The sequence below is a fragment of the Papio anubis genome, unplaced genomic scaffold (assembly GCF_008728515.1).
Source record: "Papio anubis isolate 15944 unplaced genomic scaffold, Panubis1.0 scaffold8, whole genome shotgun sequence".
In the NCBI taxonomy this organism is placed as follows: Eukaryota; Metazoa; Chordata; class Mammalia; order Primates; family Cercopithecidae; genus Papio; species Papio anubis.
The window spans coordinates 21173-43178 of record NW_022168221.1 but is presented as its reverse complement, the minus strand read 5'-3'; the positions used below and the strand labels follow the sequence as shown (position 1 = coordinate 43178).

Here is a 22006-nt window from a genome sequence, read left to right as displayed (position 1 = left end):
ACATTTGGAAAGTATAGCAGTATTGTCATTATACTTTTAAATACTTGAATTCCAAGTCAAAAGAAAAGTTAGTATATTTTAGCAGAAGGAATTATATCAGAACTTAGAAGTTTTGTTGGGCATGTTCTTTTAGCTCATAGTTTTGTAAAGAAAAGAGGAAGAAAAACAACGGGTTACACACCCTAGTGCTTCACTATTGCCTTTCCTCTCCAGCTCTCAATCTCTAAAAACAATGAAATCATTCAAATGGTCAGTGACAATTTTTAAAAATCAAGTTACCAGTTGCTACCACCTACTTTCTATTTGGTATTAAAAATTTAAAAATATTCTCTTATCCTCTTATGTGAGGCGTGGTGGTGGGTGTGTGTGTTTAATCCCTTACTTCCTCCCAGGAGTCCCATACTAAGTACCATGGCTTTGACAAATTATTCCTCATATAAAAAAAGTCCTCATTTGGGTCTTCTTGAAGAACACAGATATAGGTGGAGTGGCCATTATTACACCACAATTCACTGGTCTAGATAATTCCTGTAACATCAGTCCCAGTAACCTGGAATTTATTGGATATGTATTTGTGTGACTGACAGAGTGCTTCTGAGAGTCTTTGAGCCAGAGCTGATCCAAGGATGTTCTATTCTAGACTCCACAGGAAAATATTCTTTGTACTAAATTGCATTCACACAGCACTAGGGTAAAAGCATCAACCACTCTGAGCCATGGGTAGAGTGGAAAACCATTTTCCCATAAATTTGTATCACAAAATTAGGCAAGTTATTGATTATAACACTGAGGCTAAGAGGTAACCAACTAACTAGAAGAATCTGTCTTCCTGAATAGGCAGTCCTCACTGGGATTTAAACAGATAATATGTACAAGCAACTCAGGGTGCTGCCTAGAAAATCTAAGAGGTTTCAGCTCTGAAAAGCACATGAATCACTTCCCTCAGACACTTATTTATATACTAAGTATATTAGGGTATAAGAAAAGACCAGAGCTCCCTTCACCAAAAAAAGAAGAAGAAGAAGAAGAAAATGAAACAACTTAAAAATGCTGGCACTTAGAAGTAAAATGAGGCTCATTATGGTAAAACCAGCCCCAACGCTAGCCACTGGCTATGCAACTGTACAGTATTTTAAAATCATATCAAACAACAAAATAAAATTTACTCAGCTAGATAAATGTCCGCACTCACTTTTTGATTTCTCGGAGCAGCATTCGGATAAGAATGGCCTGAAGTGGTTCAACCATCAATTTCCTCCACATATCCAAAGCTAGCTGCCAGGAAAAACGAAAATCATCAGGGTTGAATTACTTAGTATATGTTTTTTACATTTGTTCAAGGTTTTTTTTAACTAAAAATACTTATCAAAAGAAGTATTTACACTAATAGTTCAAAATTCAAATAAAACCTAAACAAAAATTTTAAAATTCAAAGAAAATAAATTTCTAATTTGAAATATCAATGACCATTCTACTAGCCCTATCAACATTATTAAGGCTTTATTATTAATTGAAAATCTTAATTTTAGGCCAGGTGCAATGGCTCACGCCTATAATTCCAGCACTTTGGGAGGCCGAGGCAGGTGGATCACCTGAAGTCAGGAGTTTGAGACCTGCCTGGCCAACATGGTGAGACTCTGTCTCTACTAAAAACACAATTAGCCAGGCGTGGTGGCAGGCGCCTATAATCCCAGCTACTCAGGAGGCTGAGGTAGGAGAATCACTTGAACCCAGGAGGCAGAGGTTGCAGTGAGCCGAGATCGTGCCATTGCACTCCAACCTGGGGGATAAGAGTGAGACTTCGTCTCAAAAAAAAAAAAAAATCTTAATTTAGGCCAGGCACAGTGGCTAACGTCTGTAATTCCAGCACTTAGGGAGGCCAAGATGGGCAGATCACGAGGCCAGGAGATCAACACCATCCTGGCAAACAAGGCAAAACCCCGTCTCTACTAAAAATACAAAAATTAGCCTGGTGGGGTGGCGTGCGCCTGTAATCCCAGCCACTTGGGAGGCTGAGGCAGGAGAATTGCTTGAACCTGGGAGGTGTAGGTTGCAGTGAGCCGAGAACTTGCCATTGCATGCCAGCCTGGGACAGAGCAGGGCTCCGTCTCAAAAACAAACAAAGAACAGGGTCTTTTTGTGGTTTTAACTCTCATTTTACTGCGTGAAGCTGGGGATTCTTTAATGTTTATTGTCCATTTTGGTTTCTTTCCTGTGAAACGCCCAGTCCTAATTTTGCCCATTAGTCTGTTAAAGTTTGTCTTGTTCTTAATAAAAGCTAGAGTTTTTTTACATACTGTGGAAATTAATCCCTTGAAAGTTTCAGTCTGTCCCAGTAAATCAACTGCTCAGTTTCTTTATTATGTTTTGGTAAAAATATATATTAAAGTTTAATATACTCAAATTTACCAATCTTTTCCTTTATCATGGGTATTTTTTTTTTTTAAGAAATCCTTCTCTGCCCTAAGGTAAGAGGCATGTGTGTGCTCCTACTCTGCCTTCCAAGTTTTCAAGCTCTGCCTTTCACATTTCGGTCTTTAAACTTCAAATATATTTTCCCCACATAGAGTATAAATTATTCCAGTACTGAAAACCAATTTTTTTTTGTTTGTTTGACTCTTCTCTTTTTCCACTCTAACTATACCCAGATAGGCTGTTGCTAGCCTCTCTATTGTTTCCCTAGGGTAATTTTATTCTGATCCATTGGTAATTAAGCATCTGTCTTCTCACAAGGAACACTGTTCAAATTTTGCCTTTCTTTCTTCTTAAATAGCATGAACGGGGGTTGGGGAGGCAATATATGAAAAACTGGTATTTTATACATGTGGTAGAAGGGCAAACTGGTAAAGGCCCTTCTGAAAGGCAATGGGGCAGAGCTGTGAAACTTCAGGATGTGCTTCAACAGAGGCTGTACTTCCTGACACCCAGTCTATAAAAAGTTCTGCTCATGTACCAAGAGATATATATATAAATATAACTCCATGAGCATAAGATTTTTCTCTATTTTGTTCACTGTTGTATTCAACATATATAACACAGAGAGGTTCAAAAATAATGAATGAATAAATGAATAGTGGTGTTCACTGCAGTGTTGTTTGTAATAACAAAAACTTAAAAATTGGCCGGGCACAGTGGCTCACGCCTGTAATCCCAGCACTTTGGGAAGCCGAGGCGGGCGGATCACAAGGTCAGGAGATCAAGACCATCCTGGCTAACACGCCATCTAACACGCCATCTCTACTAAAAATACAAAAAATTAGCCGGGCGTGGTGGCGGGCGCCTGTAGTCCCAGCTACTCGGGAGGCTGAGGCAGGAGAATGGCATGAACCCGGGAGGCAGAGTTTGCAGTGAGCCGAGATCGCACCACTGCACTCCAGCCTGGGTGACAGAGAAAGACTCTGTCTCAAAAGGAAAAAAAAAAAAATTAAGGGGATAGTTTAAAAAATTACTCTGTATCTCTACAGAATATTAAGCTTTCATAAAAAACAAACTTATGTAAAAAAAATTAATAAAAAAAGGGAAGAAATATAGGTTGTAGAACTTTACGTGTGCCATTATATTGCAGTTTGAAAAATAAAATGAAAACTGCTGCGCGTGTGTGTGTATGTAAATATTTGTAAATACACTGGTAAAGTTCAGAAAAGATGCAGACTAAATCGTTTACAGTGATTTCCTCCGGGAAGAGAAGCGTGCTTGACGGTTCTGGTGATAAGGGAAAATTTTAAGTAAATCATTCACTTACAATGCTACTAACTAAAAGCAACTACTGTTAGTATTTTGGTATTTCTCATTGATCCTTTTCTCTACATCATCTTTTCCCTACAGTTATATTTGTATTCAACATATACCTATAATTTTGTGTGCAAATTTTTTCATAAACCATGTCCCCTTTGTTAAAGTTTCTATGAACAATTTTCTGCTATTAATTTATCCAGTTGCCTACTTTTATAACAAAATCATATATATAATACATTCTTCTTTCATGCTTTTTATTGCTGAATGTTGGATGCTGAAATTTTACACTGTTCAGCCATTAGGCACCTTATTAACAATGATTGCAAAGAATACTTTTAAACATTAAACACTTTTATCATATTTATTATTTTCCAAGTATGGATCACTAGGCTTAGGACTTGGGATTACTTGGTCAAAAGTTATTAAGTATTTTAAATTGTAATGAAAGAAAGACACTGATCAATTTCTTTCAGAAAGGATTACACTAATTTAAATGTCTACTAATGCTGGCTCTTAGCCTCTTAGCCATTTATTTCCTTCATTAATATAAATCACAAGTTAACATTAATTTCCTATTTGGCGTCTGCTTCCCTTACATGAACTTACAAGTTTTTGTGTGCAGGGACCTTCTGTCTGTTCACCATTGTATCCCCAATGCCTGGCTACTCAATAAAGATGTATTAAATGAATAAACAAGCTTGTACAATAATATTTCTTTCACAATCAGCATAATTTTCCGTATTTCAATTTGCACTGTACCTCAAGAACTTGAATGAACTGACCAAACTGCTCATTTTTGTTTTACTCTGAATTTAATTACTTTTATAGTAAAGTTACAATAAATTTGTTAAATTCATAAATTTGTGTTTCCTCTCCTCTTGCCTGTCTTTTAAGTACTTGTCCTTTGTACTTTTAACTACAGGGCCATCAACACTTTATACTTGTTTTTGAGTTTTTTCACAATGCAGAACCATTAACCCTATCATTCATCCATTATAAATTTAATTATCAAAAGAGTAGTTGCCACATCTTTTTCATCCCTGTAAGGATTCTTAGGAAATCACTATAGCATTTTATTTAGGATATTTTAAATCTTGACCATATTAAGCTAGCCAAATCAGTGTCCTTAAAAAATGATGCACAAATTACCTCAATGTATAAAAACATACTTATGTTTGCTAGTCATTTAAAGAATTTCCTACCTCTCCTATTTCCATAAGTGGTTCATTCATATCTACACCACCATAGCCATACTGAAGGTCCGCTTCTGTTAATTTATTCTTTTTAATAAACTGGGTGTTGAGATACCTGGAAAATAAATGTAGTATCAATGGATATTAAGTTAAAGTCAGTAGGAAAGCAAAAAACTTGCAACTTTAGAAGAATATTTTTAAGGTTACATATCAACCATGGAATAGCCTACTAATAAATCCAAAAGAAATGAATTAGGTAGAGATTAGAAATATAATAAAAATTAAAATTATCAGCCCACTTTTCTCTGCAAGCCCTTACCCTTCTAGCCAACAGCTCTTATCCAAGTTTCAGAATTTCTACAATCTCGCTTGCTACTTCCCAGACTCTTCTTGGGAAAGTCAAGATAAAGTTCACTTTCCAAAAATTAAACAGAGAATGGTTAAAAGATCAAAGTCAAGTTAGCTTTCTCATTTATATTCTAATCACCAGGAAGAAATGCAATTTTTCATTTTTAAACAAAAAAGATCACAATCAGTAGGTAAGAAAATGGAACAGAGTGTTACAGATAGTAAGTATGGGCAAGATTGACAGATATAAGATGACTTTGTCTACCAAAGGAAAATGAATTATAATAAAAATGTTTAATATATTTTAAGACTAATAAATGTGATTAGCCTTAAGAATAACTGAGATGAATACAGAATTCTAAAATAAAACATGGAAAAAGGACTCATAACGTTCAAATGTGTACTTTTTAGGATCCCAGATTTCACTATAATGCCTTTAATGATCACCACCTAAAACTATTCATTTGAAAGGCTCCGCTTACAGCATTTTAGGCAACAACCCATGAAATCTATATGTGAATATATACACTTTTCAAAGTTCACTATACCAAAATGAAGTGTCCACTCAGACAATTTAAAAACAAAGACAACTAAAACAAGACAAAAATTTTGGGAAACAAACACATAATTCCTGGCCAGGTGTGGTGGCTCACGCCTGTAATCCCAGTTCTTTGGGAGGCTGAGGTGAGAGGATCACTTGAGGCCAGCACTTTGAGAGCAGCCTGGGTAACAGCGACACTGTTTCTAAAAGAAATAATGACTCCTAGAAAATTGACTCCAAAGTGGTATATCCACAACCATTTACACAAGCTCCACCTCCATATTCACTAGTGTCAAGGCTCTAGACTCCATGGCTTACAACCTTGATGTACCATTTGACATTTTAGTGTCCTCTGACCATAAGTTACAAAATCATACTCCTTTTTTTCCCCCTTTAAAATGCCATTTATTCCTTCCTCTCTATCCTCACTGTAATTCTCAAAATTTCATGCTGAGTTTCCAACCATGCCTTCCAGCTGAGGAAAGAGGAGTAAGATTGAGAGACAAAAGTAAAAGGTAGAGACGGGATGGCCTCTCCACTTAAGTGCCCCATCCCAGATATTCTAAGGGTAGTCCCCTTTCATCTGAGTCTCACAGCACAGACACACCTTTCAGGCCCGCCCTGAACCGCAGAGGAGTTAGCCTTCACTTCCCAGCCCTAAGCAAGTAACTATTTAACGCACAACTGTTTTACTTTCTTCACAGTAATTGCTACTACATGAAATAATCCTATGCTTTTATTGGTTTCTTTTTTTGTACATTCATCTCCTCTCTAGAATGTAAAGTCTACAAAGCAAGAACCCCCTCTTGTAGACAGCATCCACAGTAGTGGCAGGCAAAAGTCAAGTCCTCAAAATATACTTACTGAATGAATTACTGAATAAATAAACGGATAACATTCCAGACAGCCAGGATAGCAAAAGCTAACAGTAGAACACAAACTTGGAAAAGCAGCCTGCAGCCAGATCATAAAAGCCATGAATACCAGGAAATAAAAGTAATCACTAAATTTATTGAGATCACCTGTCAGACACAGCCCTAAGCATTTTATGAGGCTGAATACTATAAGACAGATGTATGTGGTACTCCTATGATCATTTTATACATAAGAAAGCTGCAGCCTAGAGAGGTTCAAGAGCTTGCCAAAGGTCAATCAGCTCCTAAGTGGCAGGGCTGGCACAGAAACTCAGGAGGTCTTCCACTCCCATTCAATACGCATCAGCCGAGGGTGTACTGTGTGCCAGGTACAATATGAGGCACGCAAACACAAAGATGAAAAGCAAAAACATGGTCTCTGCCCACACAGAGCTCACTCTGTGCTAGAATATAGAAACAAATGTAAGATTTCATCAGGGAGGGGTGCTCCCTCAGTAGAGGGTACTTAGTTGTCATATCATTACCATTTACATATGCCTTCCAATATGGAATCTCTGCTCCAAACCGGTTTTCTTTTCTGGTCACTGGAACCAAGACCATTCCGGTAACCTCACCTAAAACATCAGAATCCCTTATCTCATCCTTTCATTTTGCCTGCTTTAATTAGTCAGTCTTCCTGTCTTCCTAAAGTATTCATCACCTCCTCCCACTACTTCCTTTGACTTCCAATGTACTTGCTTACCCTCTGCCCCGATCATGTGAAACACTTTTATGACTGGGCTCTACTTCAGTTTCTGGCATCTTTAATTCATCTAAAAATTCTGCTGTCAGGATGTCACTTCCCTATTCAGAATTCTACAGGAGCTTTCTTTAACTATGTAATAAGTGTAAACTGCTTAGCATAGAAGCAGATGCTAGATCTGCAGATCAGGCCTGAATTCACTAATCCATTCCAAAGATCTGGATGTATATTCTCGAGCCAGGTTACTAATTTAGTGCAGCTTTACATGCTTTGTATCTGCTAGGACAAACCAGTATTATCTTTTCCTCACAGAATAAAATTTAAACTAACTTACATTAACTATGTCTTTCTTATTGCAGATTGCTACTCTTGGTAAATTTAAGCTTGAAATACAACATTTTAAAATCAAGTCATGGCCAGGTGAGGTGGCTCACGTCTGTAATCCCAGCACTTTGGGAGGCCTAGGCAGGCGAATCACCTGAGGTCAGGAGACCAGCTTGGCCAACATGGTGAAATGCCACCTCTACTAAAAAAATACAAAAATTAGCCAGGCATGGTGGTGGCTGCCTGTAATCCCAGCTATTCAGGAGGCTGAGGCAGGAGAATCACTTGAACCCAGGAGGTAGAGGTTGCAGTGAGACAAGATTGCACCATTGCACTCCAGCCTGGGTGACAGAGCAAGACTCTGTCTGAAAATAATTAATTAATTAATTAATTTAAGCCATGATGTAAAATATTAACAGTGCCATTTTTCATTTTAATATGGACACTATTATTAATTTTATTTTATAAGTCACTGTAGTATTTTACAATCAAATTTATTAACCACATATTTGCTTCCTAATAAAGACATGTGGCTGGACACGGTGGCTCATGCCTGTAATCCCAGCAGTTTGGAAGGCTGAGGTGGGCAGAACACTTGAGGTCAGGAGTTCGAGGCCATCCTGGCCAATATGGTGAAACCCCATCTCTACTAAAAAAAATACAAAAATTAGCCAGGTGTGGTGGCACGTGCCTCTAATCCCAGCTACTCAGGAGGCTGAGGAAGAAGAATCACTTGAACCTGGGAGGCAGAGGCTGAAGTGAGCCGAGACTGTGCCACTGCACTCCAGCTACGGCAACAGAGCGAGGCTCGGTCTCAAAAATTAATAATAAAATAAAAGAACATTTATGATTCATGGGAGAAGGTCTAAATATCATTTTGAACAGGTGATTGGAAGATGCCAATTCTGTAAAGGGAAATAAAATCTCAGGATTCACAAAATTCCTATGCCAAAACAGGAATTTAACTTTGGAGGCTGAGTCATGCTAAATGGTCATCCTTTTCCTGGACGGATAACTGTTACAACTTTGTGTGGAAACATTATATATTAGCCAGACCCCTGGGGTAAGGTAAAAAACCTCAGCCATTTCCTTATGACTACCCCCCCTCAAAAAGTCACTCATACGTAAATTCTTTGCCAGCCTCAAAACCGTTAAAATGTAAATCCTCCCATAACACATGGACAGGTCAATTATAACTCCAGATCTGTAATCTAAAGTCTAGTTCCTAAAACCTAAGGTCTGTTAGCATCCACCTGGTAAGTGTCAATTCTTAGTTGATATTCCCAGGCACAGAGCAAAGGCAAGATGACAGTAATCATTCTTCACCTCTCTGTGAGACGTCTGAACAACTGTTTTCTTCCTCTATATCCTTTTTCTTCAAAGGTTTACCTTATATAAAATGTAGATTTACTGGGCATTAATTAGTCTCACAAGTAGATAATCATTTGCCTCACTGCCACCACCCCTCATGTTTTAAGGAAAATGTACAAACACTAAACCTCCTAAGAACCTCTTTGGACAAAACAGCCACAGATGCATCTGTGCCTTGCATTTTCCTGGGTGCATCCTTAAGCTGGCTCAATAAACCTTGATTGAGACACCTGCCTCAGTCACTCATTTTGGTTAACACTTCCAACCCTCATGGATGACTTAGAGAGGGTCAAGACTCCAGGGCAGGAAGTGACTGGAGATGTTGTGGAAACATCAAGAGAACTCAGAAGTGGATCCTGAATATGGGACCGAATTGCTGCAATCTCATGCTATAACTTGAATGGATAAGGAATTGCTTCTTATGGATGAAAAAGTGGTTCCCTGAGATAGAATCTCCTCCCAATAAGATGGTATGAACATTGTTGAAACGACAACAAAGGATTCCAATATCATGTAAGTCTAGCTGGTAAGGTGGTGGCAGGGTTTGAGAGGACTGACTCCAATTTTTTAAGAATTTCTACTGCAAGTAAAATGCTATCCAACAGCATTACACCCTACAGAGAAATCTTTTGTGAAGAAAGAGTCAACTGATGCAGCTAACTTCACTGTTGTCTTATTCGGACACATTGCCTCCCCAACCTTCAGCAACCACCACCATGATCAGTCAGCAGCCCTCAACACCCAGGCAAGAAGACTGGCAAAATGATTACAACTTGCTGAAGGCTCAAATGATCAATAGCATTTTTTTTTTTTTTTAGCAATAAAGTAATTTTAAATTAAGTTGTGCACATTTTCTTAGACAATGCTACTGCACACTTTGACTACAGTATAGCATAAACATAACTTATATGCACTGGGAAACCAAACAATTTGTGTGACTTGTCTTATTGCAATATTCCCTTTATTGTGTGGTGGTCTGGAACTGAACCCACATCATCTCCAAAGTATGCCTATACAAGAAAAAGATTGAGAGTAGAATCTACTTAAGTGAAATAGCATGTTTCTGGAACAAGATTATGGTAGAATTAAGTAGTTAAATGGATGGGCTTCGGATTCAGACTGATCTGGGTTTAAATCCTGCCTTTGTGACTCATTAGCTGAGTGACCTTCAACAAAATCATGCTCTCAGCATTGCTTTCTTCCCCTGTAAACAATGGAGATACTAACTACTCATATCATTTTACACACACATACTAAATATGCTGCAACATTGACTAAAAGTTCATAAGTAGCACCAATTTAATAGTACTAATTTAGACAGACACAGTGGCTCATGCCTGTAATCCCAGCACTTTGGGAGGCTGAGGTGGGAGAACTGCTTAAGCTCAGGAGTTCAAGACCATCCTCGGCAACATGGTGAGACAGCATCTCTACAAAAAATAAACAAAATTTTAGCTGGGCATGGCGGTGCACACCTGTTGTTCCAGCAACTGGGGAGAAGAGGGTTTGAGGTGGGAGGATTGCTAGGGCCCAGGAGGTTGAGGCTGCAGTGAGCTGAGATCATGCTACTACACTGCAGCCTAGGTGAGATCCTGCCTCAAAAAAAAAAAAAAAAAAAAAAAGGACAAAATGAAAGAAAAATAGAAAAAGAAAGAGAGAGCAATCCAGGCAGATGGAACAGCACCAGGAAAGGCAGGAAAATGGGAAAGACCATGGGCCATCATGAAACTACAAGTAATTCAATATGCCTAGAGCATTGGGAATGCAGAACTTCAAGGGGAAAATAACCCAGTAATTTATCTAACATCGTTTGCATCAAACATAAAATACTGAATGCTAGAGCCAAATAAGAACATATTGAGGGGACATGAGCTGAGATTTTCCCACTAAGTTTCATGCAAGTTGAATTTTCACATTGATCTCTGTTGAGATTAAACACATGCTACAGGTTGCAAACAATCAGAAGAAACAGAGCCATGCAATTGAGTACAGTTTTACTTTTCACAGAACATTCCACACACTCCCTGGCTCCTAAATACCCACCTTACCCTGACTATAGACCTTTCCCCATAGCAGAGAAAAGTCCATGTCAGAGAGGATGCTTTAGTTCTGCACATGTGAATGAGAAATAGATAATAAAAAAATTATCCTGTCAACTATTGAATGCAGGCAATGCTGCTTAGCTTGTCTAGACTTTAAAGGCACACTCACCTATATAAGCAGTCCATATAGTCTGCACCCTTGCTGTATTCTTCCCAGTACCTATGATACATAACAAGTACTTGTTCTTCTGACTCCAGAACTCTCTATATAAAGAGGAAAAATATTTTTACTTGAAAAGCAATAATCATTTTCACTGTGAACCATAAAATGTATCAAAATTAATGTTCTAAAATAATTTACATAATTAAAACTGTATAAATTACATTTATACAATACATATTAACTACACTTATTAAAAATGAAACAACTGGGAAAGATCTGAGTCTTCAATATGAAAGTGAAACATCCATAATAGAGAACAAAGTGAGCCGGGTGCAGTGGCTCATGCCTGTAATTCCAGCACTTTGGGAGGCAGAGGCGAGCGGATAACCTGAGGTCAGGAGTTCAAGACCAGCCTGACCAACATGGTGAAACCCCATCTCTACTAAATACAAAAAAATTAGCCAGCCGTGGTGGCACATGCCTGTAAGTTCCAGCTACTTGGGAAGCTGAGGCAGGAGAATCACTTGAACTCGATCACGCCAAGATCCTACCACTGTACTCCAGCCTGGGGAACAGAGCAAGACTCTATCTCTCAAAAAAAAAAAAAAAAAAAATTCACACAATGTAACCTAAAATATAAAATTGCAAAAAAATTATTAATGTCTTACATAGTTATCATTTATGGTGTAACCAAAGCTCACTAGCTGACAATAGTAGAACTTTAAATTAACATACTAAACATAAACACTTTAAGACCACTTTAACACACTTGCTATCAAAAGCGCTTTCATAAGTGGATAAATGATCACATTAGAACACTAAAATGCACATGCCATATACAATCAAAAATAGAGCATTTTCCAGTATTTTCAGGGAAACAGCACACAATCAATTGTGCCTTACTTATGAGTTTTTTTTTGTTTTTTGTTTTTGTACAGATAGTGTCTCACTATATTGCCTAGGCTGGTCTTGAACTCCTGGCCTCATACGATCCTCCTGCCTCAGCCTCCCAAACTGCTGAGATTACAGGTGTAAGCCACCACACCAGGCCAATTCTTACTATTTAAAAAAGTATCTACTCCTGACCACGTGCAGGGTTAGACAGTTTACATAAACTGTGTTGTTTTACTCCCATTTTATAGATAAAGAAAGACAAAACTCAGTCCATAAGGTAGTTGTTAAGTGAGTTGCCTGTGGTTACAACAGCTAATAAAAAGCAGAGTGAAGATTCTTACGCAGGCACAAAATTATCTCACCCAGTTCCTGATTAGATCAGTAGTCTAAATTAAGTTAGAAATGCTGTCTATAGCAAAATACTGCGAAATTCACTGTTTATACACAGATCATGTCTGTGATGCTGCCCCTCTATGTGTAGCATACTAATCAAAAAACTGGTCACAGAGACAGCTACTATCATCGTTTACCATTTCTTTTTAATTTTAGATTTTGGGAAGACTTTATATAGCATATGAAACGCAGCTAAAAAGCTGAAAATAATAAAGACAGAGATTTACCAAGAGATACGAATTAAAAACAAGGGAAAATCTGGCTGTGTTAAACAATATCCAGAGGAATAGGATATTCCTATGAGTTTTAAAACTCAACAAACTCTGAGCTGACCCTCTCCTTCATTTACTAATTACAAGATGCTGAACAAGTAAACTGATTTCCCTAACAACACAGTGCTTGACTCAAAGATCTTAATATGTATATATTTTTTAAATGCCTATTAAGAAGCAAAAACAAGGGAGGCCAAGGTGGGAGGATCACTGGAGCCCAGGAGGTTGAGACCAGCCTAGGCAATATAGTGAGACCCCCGTCTCTACCAAAAAAAAAAAAAAGAAAAAAAAATTGCCAGGTGTGGTGGTGTGTGTCTGTATTCCCACCTACTCCTATATTTAAAAAAAAAGCAGGCTGGGCACGGTGGCTCACATCTGTAATCCCAGCACTTTGGGAGGCCGAGGCAGGCGGATCACGAGGTCAGGAGATGGAGACCATCCTAACACGGTGAAACCCTGTCTCTACTGAAAATGCAAAAAATTAGCCAGACGTGGTGGCGGGCGCCTGTAGTCCCAGCTACTCGGGAGGCTGAGGCAGGAGAATGGCGTGAACCCGGGAGGTGGAGCTTGCAGTGAGTAGAGATCGCACCACTGCACTCCAGCCTGGGCGACAGAGCAAGACTCCATCTCAAAAAAATAAAAAAATAAAAAAAATTTAAAAAGCAGCAGCAGCAGCAAAACAAGCTCACCTTGATAAAAGTTCTACACTGGAAAACAGTATACTAGTAAGGTACACAACTATCAACATATTTATATCATGTATGTATCATTGCTTACCTTGTGCAAATGCCGAACGTGATTTTCCAAAAAAATCTTAGTTTCTGTATAAAGTCTTTCTCCAAGGGGTTCAGGATAGGCCACACATAAAGCATAGATATCTCTAGTTAAATTATTAAGGTTTTCATATTTATTGGAGACAAGTTTAAAACATAATGAGATTTACCTTGTTTGGCATTAAAAAATGAAAAAACATTACTTCTTTCCATGGTTTAGCTTATAAAATACATAATACTGTTATATGTATGACAAAGATAGAATACATAACCATGCTTACTTTAAAAAGCACTATAAGATTCATTCACTTATTTGTTCCACAAGTATTTACTGAGAATTATTTGAAGACACTGTAAGGAAAATGGTTCTTATCAGAGAGGTTAAAATCCAGAGGGAGTTTCTGGAAATTCAAATTACCCAGAATCCTACAAAATAAGATTTATATTAGAACAGATATTAGCATAGTATCAATGAAGGGCTATGGAATATGACAAGAGGCAGATATGTCTAAGCAATTCTGAGAAACTAAACAAAAATTATTCATTTGACACAGCCTCCTACATCATAGCAGTTAGGATACTCTACCGTTATTCTATCAGAAGAAATATACCATGAATAGGAATATCAATTAAATTTCTGAACATCAACTAAGTACCTTGCTAAGTCTCACCGGAGGTAGATAACAGGAGTGGAAAGAAGTAAGACTTTACCTTTCACTAGCTAGTGATCTTCACCAAGTTTCCTAGCCTCTCTGGGGTGGCATTTCCTTTTTCCTTTTTTTCTTTTTTTTAATATTCTTTGCTTTATTGGATCTTCTCAACATCTCCAATAATTAGAAACATTATAGACCAAGAAGAACAAAAGATAAGACTTAAGGCAAAGCCCATTTACAAGTTTGGGGCCAGACACGGTATTAGATTACGATTCTGGGAACTAGGTGTTTCATATGCTGCCTCCAACCACTGTGACAAGGCATTTTGGGGATAACAGCTCATTTGTCCACAGGAACACTGACACCAGAGCAACACAGAGGTCAGGACCTCCAGGTGGTTATACTCCAGGACTATTCCATGATAAAGCTATGCCATCTGATCGGTACGATGACCACCACCAAGTGTCTCCAAGGTAAAGATAAGGAACCTTTCCCTGACATCTCCATAGTTTACCCAAATAAACTCAGATATGTTAAAGTACTTTATAAACTGCCCATCACTAACCAAATGTAGAAGATAAAGGACCTATGAGCAACCTGAGATCAGCCTAACCAAAGATGCTGATACAAACTGATAATAAGGCTGATGATTCAGGATGAAGTCAGGTGTTTACGTTTAATAGAAAGACTAGGAAATACTGTGAAATAAAAACGTTAACTTAAAAATAAAGATGCAAATTCTTCCTCCTCTATGTCCCCCCCAACACTTTATGTATTATTCTACAAAATTTATTTTTACACAGTAAAATTTACTTATACCTTTCCCATCCACATTAGCCTATCCTTCATCAACTCCATACTCCCAGCTCCCAGGCACAGTTCCTAGCGCATGACGATTTATTAAATCCTACCGAAGGAAAGGAGATGGAAAATCAATCTCACATGCTCCCTTACCCCAGAAAGCACAAGCAGCCCTCTCCACATTTATTTACTTATTTATAAATTTTTGATCGGTTCTATTTATAAATTTTTAAGCTTTATTTATTTATATTTTTAATTCAAAAAATTTTTTTGTAGAAACAGGGTCTCACCATGTTGCCTAGGCTGGTCTCAAACTCCTGGGCTCAGGCAATCCTTCTGCCTTGGCCTCCCAAAGTGCTGGGATTATAGGTATGAGCCACCACACCCAGCTTTACTTATTTTTAGTAATAATCAGTAATTAAATCATTTTAACAAAGATTACGTAGACTTTGTAACAAAGACTATGTGGACATTTTAACAAAGATTATGTCTTATGCTTCTGAATACCTACTTCTAGAATTTTCATACAACATAATGATGTTATTTGCTCCAACTATGTCTTCCTAAAGCCATATACACACTTACTTCTAAAAGATATGACTTAATTGGTACTGAAAAATTAAAACTATTCAATACCATGATTTTTGCATATGTTAATTATGTGCCCAAATGTCTCACAACGCCAAAATTAATATATCTACTGCATGTAAATGTAAACAAAATCTACTGGAAGGATTTGTGTCACATCTCCAGCATAAGGAGAAAGGAGCTACACAAGAGAGGTGGTACAGGTAGACTCTCCTACTTCATTCCATACATAGTACTTCTGCACTGTTGGACTCTTCCAGAATATACGTATTTTTTTAATGGAGTGAATCCACCTTAATAAAAATTTAAAGTTCATGTTTTAACTCACCATAGTTTTGGGTCTCAAACCACTGTATAATTTTAACCAATTAAATATGTTCTTTTTCTCTAACCTATTTAAATATCCAACCAACCAGGAAATGTTTAGCCCTTATGAAGAACACCTATGAAAATGAGCTTTTCAACCTCCAACACTCAGCTATGATTCGATTATAGACAAGACACTTTAAAAGACAAAAAACGTTGGCTGGGCATGGTGGCTGACACCTGTAATCCCAGCACTTTGGGAAGCCAAGGCGGGCGGATCACAAGGTCAAGAGATCGAGGCCAGGCGTGGGGGCTCATGCCTGTAACCCCAGAACTTTAGGAGGCCAAGGTGGGCAGATCACGAGGTCAGGAGATTGAGACCATCCTGGCTAACATGGTGAAACCCCATCTCTACTAAAAACACAAAAATATTAGCGAGGCGTGGTGGCAGGCGTCTGTAGTCCCAGCTACTGGAGAGGCTGAGGCAGGAAAATGGCGTGAACCCAGGAGGCGAAGGTTGCAGTGAGCTGAGATCGCGCCACTGCACTCCAGCCTGGGCTACAGAGCAAGCCTCCATCTCAAAATAAATAAATAAATAATTAATTTTAAAAAGAGATTAAGACCATCCTGGCCAACATGGTGAAACTCTGTCTCTACTAAAAATACAAAATTAGCCGGGTGTGGTGGCACATGCCTGTAATGCCAGCTACTCGGGAGGCTGAGGCAGGAGAATTGCTTGAACCTGGCAGGCAGAGGTTGCAGTGAGCCGAGATCACGCCACTGCATTCCAGCCTGGCAACAGAGTGAGACACCATCTCAAAAAAAAAACAAAACAAAAAAACAAAACACAAAATAACTAGAGGTCAGATTTCAACTTAAACATTCTTTCACTAGACTTTCTTTTCCTAAGTCATTTTTTAGGGAGCCAGAATACAAAAACTCTTCTATTTATGAACTTTCCAGTTTAAAAATGTCTCAGTCAGAAACTAAGCTGTTCCAGAATGAAAGCTCTTAGCTGCAACCAAAAGATAGTCCTAATCAGCAGCAAAGTTATTTATTTTATTTCATGTTCTCTATTAAAAGGTGTTTCCTATGATTGGGCTTAATTTTGAGATTTAACAGTATGAACTCTATTATGCTGTGGGTCAAAAACAGTTAAGAGTTTTGCAATGGAGTAAAAGTAAAGGTTATCTAAAAAACTGAAAATGGTAAGACAACCAAAAAAGGATTTGACAATTAAAAAATTAAATTAAATTAAATTAACAGTAAAAAGGAATTTGCTGACTTTTTTTTTTTTTTGAGACAGAGTTTCGCTCTTTTGCCCAGGCAGTGAAGTGGCACAATCTCGGCTCACTGCAACCTCCACCCTCCAGGTTCAAGCAGTTCTCCTGCCTACCTCCCGAGTAGCTGGGATTACGGTTGAGCGCCACCATACCTGGCTAATTTTTTTGTATTTTTAGTAAAGATGGGGTTTAACCATGTTGGCCAGGCTGGTCTCGAACTCCTGACCTCAGGTGATCCATTCGCCTCAGCCTCCCAAACTGCTGGGATTACAAGCGTGAGCCACTGCACCCCGCCAGATTTGCTGACATTTCTAATGAGAAAGAATACAAAGGCGGTATCTATGAAATCATGAATTAGCAAGCAAGGATAAAAAATGACTAATTAAATCGAAAATTTTCAAGTGTACAACTAGTGAATCAATGTGAACAAATATCAATTAGCCTGATACAATTTAGAATAGGGTGAGGCAGTTGCTGATGCACCAAACACACCTGACTATAGATAAAATCTTTCCCCATCGGTAAAATCCAAGAAAGAATGATGGGCTGCTATGTACTTAGACTCCATGGCTAAGACCTTCTCCTTCTAACACTTGTGAAAAGTGTCAAGGATACAGATTACCTGCCTCAATATTTTCAAATGACATCAAAATTGGTCTATGTTTGAAAGAGATGCCTGATAGAATATAAAATAGAAATGATGGCCAGGTGTGGTGGCTCATGCCTATAATCCCAGAACTTTGGGAGGCCAAGGTAGGTAGATCACCTGAGGTCAGGAGTTCAAGACCAGCCTGGCCAACATGGTGAAACCCTGTCTCTACTAAAAAAAAAATACAAAATTGGCCGGGTGTGATAGCACATGCCTGTAATCCCAGCTACTTGGGAGGCTGAGGCAGGAGAATCGCTTGAACTCAGGAGGCAGAGGTTGGAGTGAGCCAAGATCACACTATCGCACTCCAGCCTGGGCAGCAAGAGCAAAACTCTGTCTCAGAAAAAAACAAACAAACAAACAAAAAAAAACAAATGAAGACAACAGTATGCCTGGGTTTAAATGGTGGAGGATGAACTCATTTTCCTACCTGGAAGAAATACGTTGAGGGAAGGCAATATTAAGTCTCCCCTAACAATCACTTTGGACCTACTATAACCTTTTAGATGCCACTTCTCCTCAAGTAGGAAAATGTCTACATTATGCTACTGGAGTCTGGAAATCTGTCCTAAGAGCTACTAAAAGAGAGAAAACCTTGAGTAAAAGTAAACCAGAACAGGGCCAGGTACAGCCTATTTATACATAGTCCAAAAATCAAAGAATTCACCATTGGCCGGTCATAGTGGCTCATACCTGTAATCCCAGAACTTTAGGAGGCCGAGGCAGGGGGGGATCACTTAAGATCAGGAGTTCAAGACCAGCCTGGCCAACATGGTGAAACCCCGCCTCTACCAAAAATACAAAAATTAGCCAGGCATGGTGGCACGTACCTGTAATCCCAGCTACTCGGGAGGATGAGGCATGAGCATCACTTAAACCCAGGAGGTGGAGGCTGCAGCAAGCCAAGATCACACCACTGCACTCCAACCTGGGCAACAGAGACCCTGCCAAAAAAAAAAAAAAAAAAAAAAAATTCACCATTATTATTTATTCTATTTATATAAAGTCCAAGAATCAAAGAATTCACCATTTAAGAACCACAAAAGGCTGGGAGCCATGTCTCACACCTGTAATCTCAGCACTTCGGAAGTGCCAAAGTGCCTGGATCACATGAGCCCAGGGGTTCGAGACCAGCTTGGCCAACATGGCAAAACCCCATTTCTACCAAAAGTACAAAAATTAGCCAGGCATGGTGGTGGGCACTTTTAATCCCAGCTACTCAGGAGGCTGAGGTATGAGAATCACTTCAACCTGGGAGGTGGAGGCTGTAATGAGCTGAGATCACTGCATTATGTCTAATAAAAAAAAAGAACCACAAAAACAACAGGCACAAACATCAAGATAGTAGTTAGTTCCTAGAGAAACGGGTGGGATTGTGAACTTAGAGGGTCACGTGTTTCGGGGGGGTTATAGTGAATGTTGACAATGTTCTATTGTTCAATGTTCTATTGATAACGTAATTGCTTGCATTATAATTATTTGTGCAACAGTGTATTTTATGAACTTGTCCATATTTGTGTTATATATATACCCACACTCCCCACAAATGCATGCTAAAAGTTCAAATAATAATGCATATTTGAAACAATGTGGGGGGACCTGTTTTTTCCTTTTCAAAATATTTACATTGTATGGCCCTTAAAATTTCTACTTAAGATATTAAGGGTCAGAAGTGAACTTTATATTCTTGGGCAAAATAACAGGGAAAATGATGGAATTTTACCTTATAACAATCAGTAACATAGCCTTTTATTTATTTTTGAAATGGAGTCTTGCTCTTGTTGCCCAGGCTAGAGTGCAGGCCCAATCTTGGCTCACTGCAACCTCTGCCTCCCAGGGTTCAAACAATTCACCTGACTCAGTCTCCCCAGTAGCTGGGATTACAGGCACCCACAATCACGCCTGGCTAATGTTTTTATTTTTAGTAGAGACAGGGTTTTGCCATGTTGGTCAGGCTGGTCTCAAACTCCTGACCTCGTGATCCACCCACCTCGGCCTATCAAAGTGTCGGAATTAAAGGCGTGAGCCACCGTGCCCGGTCTATACTCTTTAATCATTATTTTTGCAGACTTTTTTTTTATTTGGGGGGAAGAGAAAATTCAGGATCAAGTGAAGAATAACTGGCCCAGCCACCAGCTGGGCAAGGTGGCTCACACCTGTAATCCTAGCACTTTGGGAGGCCAAGGTAGGAGAAGTGATTGAGCCCAGGAGCTCAAGACCAGCCTGGGCAACATAGCGAGACCCCATCTCTAGAAAAAAATTAACAAAATCATCTAGGTGTGGTGGTACATGCCTGTAGTCCCAGCTACTCAGGAGGCTGAGGTGGAAGGATCTCTTGAGCCTAGGAGGTTGAGGCTGCAGCGAGCTGTGGTCACACCACTGTACTCCAGCCTGGGTGACAGAGTGAGACCCTGTCTCTAAAAAGCAAAGATTAAAGAAAAAAAAAAAAAAAAGAATAACTAAACCATATTAGATGGACCAAACAAATAACATCAGAGAAATAAAGTGACTGAAAGGGTCACTTTCCAGGGAAGTAATCTATTTCAAAACCACTTAAAAAACCAAGAAATTGTCAATTCTATACAACGATGAGGAACACATTTTAATAATTTTTTCTTTACCTCCTGTTCATTTTCCCTCCTCTTGCTCGTCTTGTAGTCATCTATAACCAACTCCTCTTCCCTCTCTGCTCCTTTAGTTAAAATATCCTTAAAAGCACCTAAAAACATGCCTAGACCAATCTCACAAGTAGCAACACTTATACAAGTGGCAACACTTTCTCAACTTTTATTAAGATTCTTGCCCCAATCCATAAGGTTCCACAGAAACATTAGCTATCTAATTCAAAGGCAGAATCTGCATTGGTTATCCTCTAGATATACTAGAAAGCATGGGAAATTGGATGTTTAAGATACTATATTCAAGTCTGTGCTCCATCAATTACTACCTGTGTGACCCTGGACAAGTAAGTCCCTTACCTCTGACATCAGTTTCCTCATCTGTTACAGTCAAGTAATTATTTTTGCACCACTGATCTGATGGACTTGAGATATCAAATAGCATAAAAAATATAAAAGATCTTTGCAAACTATGAAGCCTTCCGAAATGTCATCATCCTTTTACATGTCTTCAGTGCCCAGAACATAGTTGGCTTAACAAACTTCCCTTACTGCCTACTGGAGTTGTAAGGAATTAAATGGTTTTCTGTTGGTCTAAAGAACTTTACTGTTCTTGCATCCACATTCAGCTTAATATTAACAACTGAATTAGGCATTGAGAACAAGCTGAACCACTATCTTATGAAATCAGAGCTTTTCTAAAGAATGTATGCCCCATATAATGAGGGCAGCCCTTCTGTAGCCCCAGAAGATTACTAGAGAGGGCAGCACTAGTTAGGTCTAGCAGATCACTGTCATGGAGGAATGCAGGAAACTAGGCTTCAGGGCATCCTAGAGAAATCACCAATCTGCATTGTTACATAAAGCTCTCAATTCACAAATGTAGGCAATCTAATGAAAAACACACTTCCAGCTGGGTGTAGTGGCTCATGCCTGTAATCCCAGCACATTAGGAGGCCGAGGCGGGCGGATCACGAGGTCAGGAGATCGAGACCATCCTGGCTAACATGGTGAAACCCCGTCTCTACTAAAAATACAAAAAAAAATTAGCCGGGCATGGTAGTGGGCACCTGTAGTCCCAGCTACTCAGGAGGCTAGGGCAGGAGAATGTTGTGAACCTGGGAGGCGGAGCTTGCAGTAAGCCAAGACTGCGCCACTGCACTCCAGCCTGGGCAACAGAGCAAGACTCCGTCTCAAAAAAAAAAAAAAAAAAAAAAAACCCCTTCCACCCCAGTCACTGAACTTGCTGTTCACTCTCCACCAAGCGCACTCTTCCCCCCAATATCACATGGCTTGCTCCCTCGCTGCATTCCAGTCTCTGCTCTAATGTCACCATCCTCAGGGAGGCCTTCCTTGGCCACCCATTCTAAAAGAGCAGCACACACACAGGTACTCCAAGCCTCCCCCACTTCCTTATCCTGCTTTCATTTATCATGACCTCT

The 22006-nt window shown here is 39.1% G+C and overlaps 1 protein-coding gene across 6 annotated transcripts in view; it reads right to left on the bottom strand.

Moving 5' to 3' along the window:
- CUL2 (cullin 2) overlaps positions 1 to 22006 on the bottom strand; it is an 87301-nt gene that overhangs the window by 45748 nt on the left and 19547 nt on the right. For all 6 annotated transcript variants that reach the window (XM_021943169.2, XM_021943170.2, XM_021943171.2 and 3 more), the window contains 4 exons: positions 13671 to 13773; positions 11341 to 11435; positions 4938 to 5043; positions 1193 to 1275 (listed from right to left, as the gene is read on the bottom strand). In XM_021943169.2, the coding sequence (XP_021798861.1) occupies positions 1193 to 1275; positions 4938 to 5043; positions 11341 to 11435; positions 13671 to 13773 (387 nt within the window). The remainder of the gene's footprint in view (positions 1 to 1192; positions 1276 to 4937; positions 5044 to 11340; positions 11436 to 13670; positions 13774 to 22006) is intronic.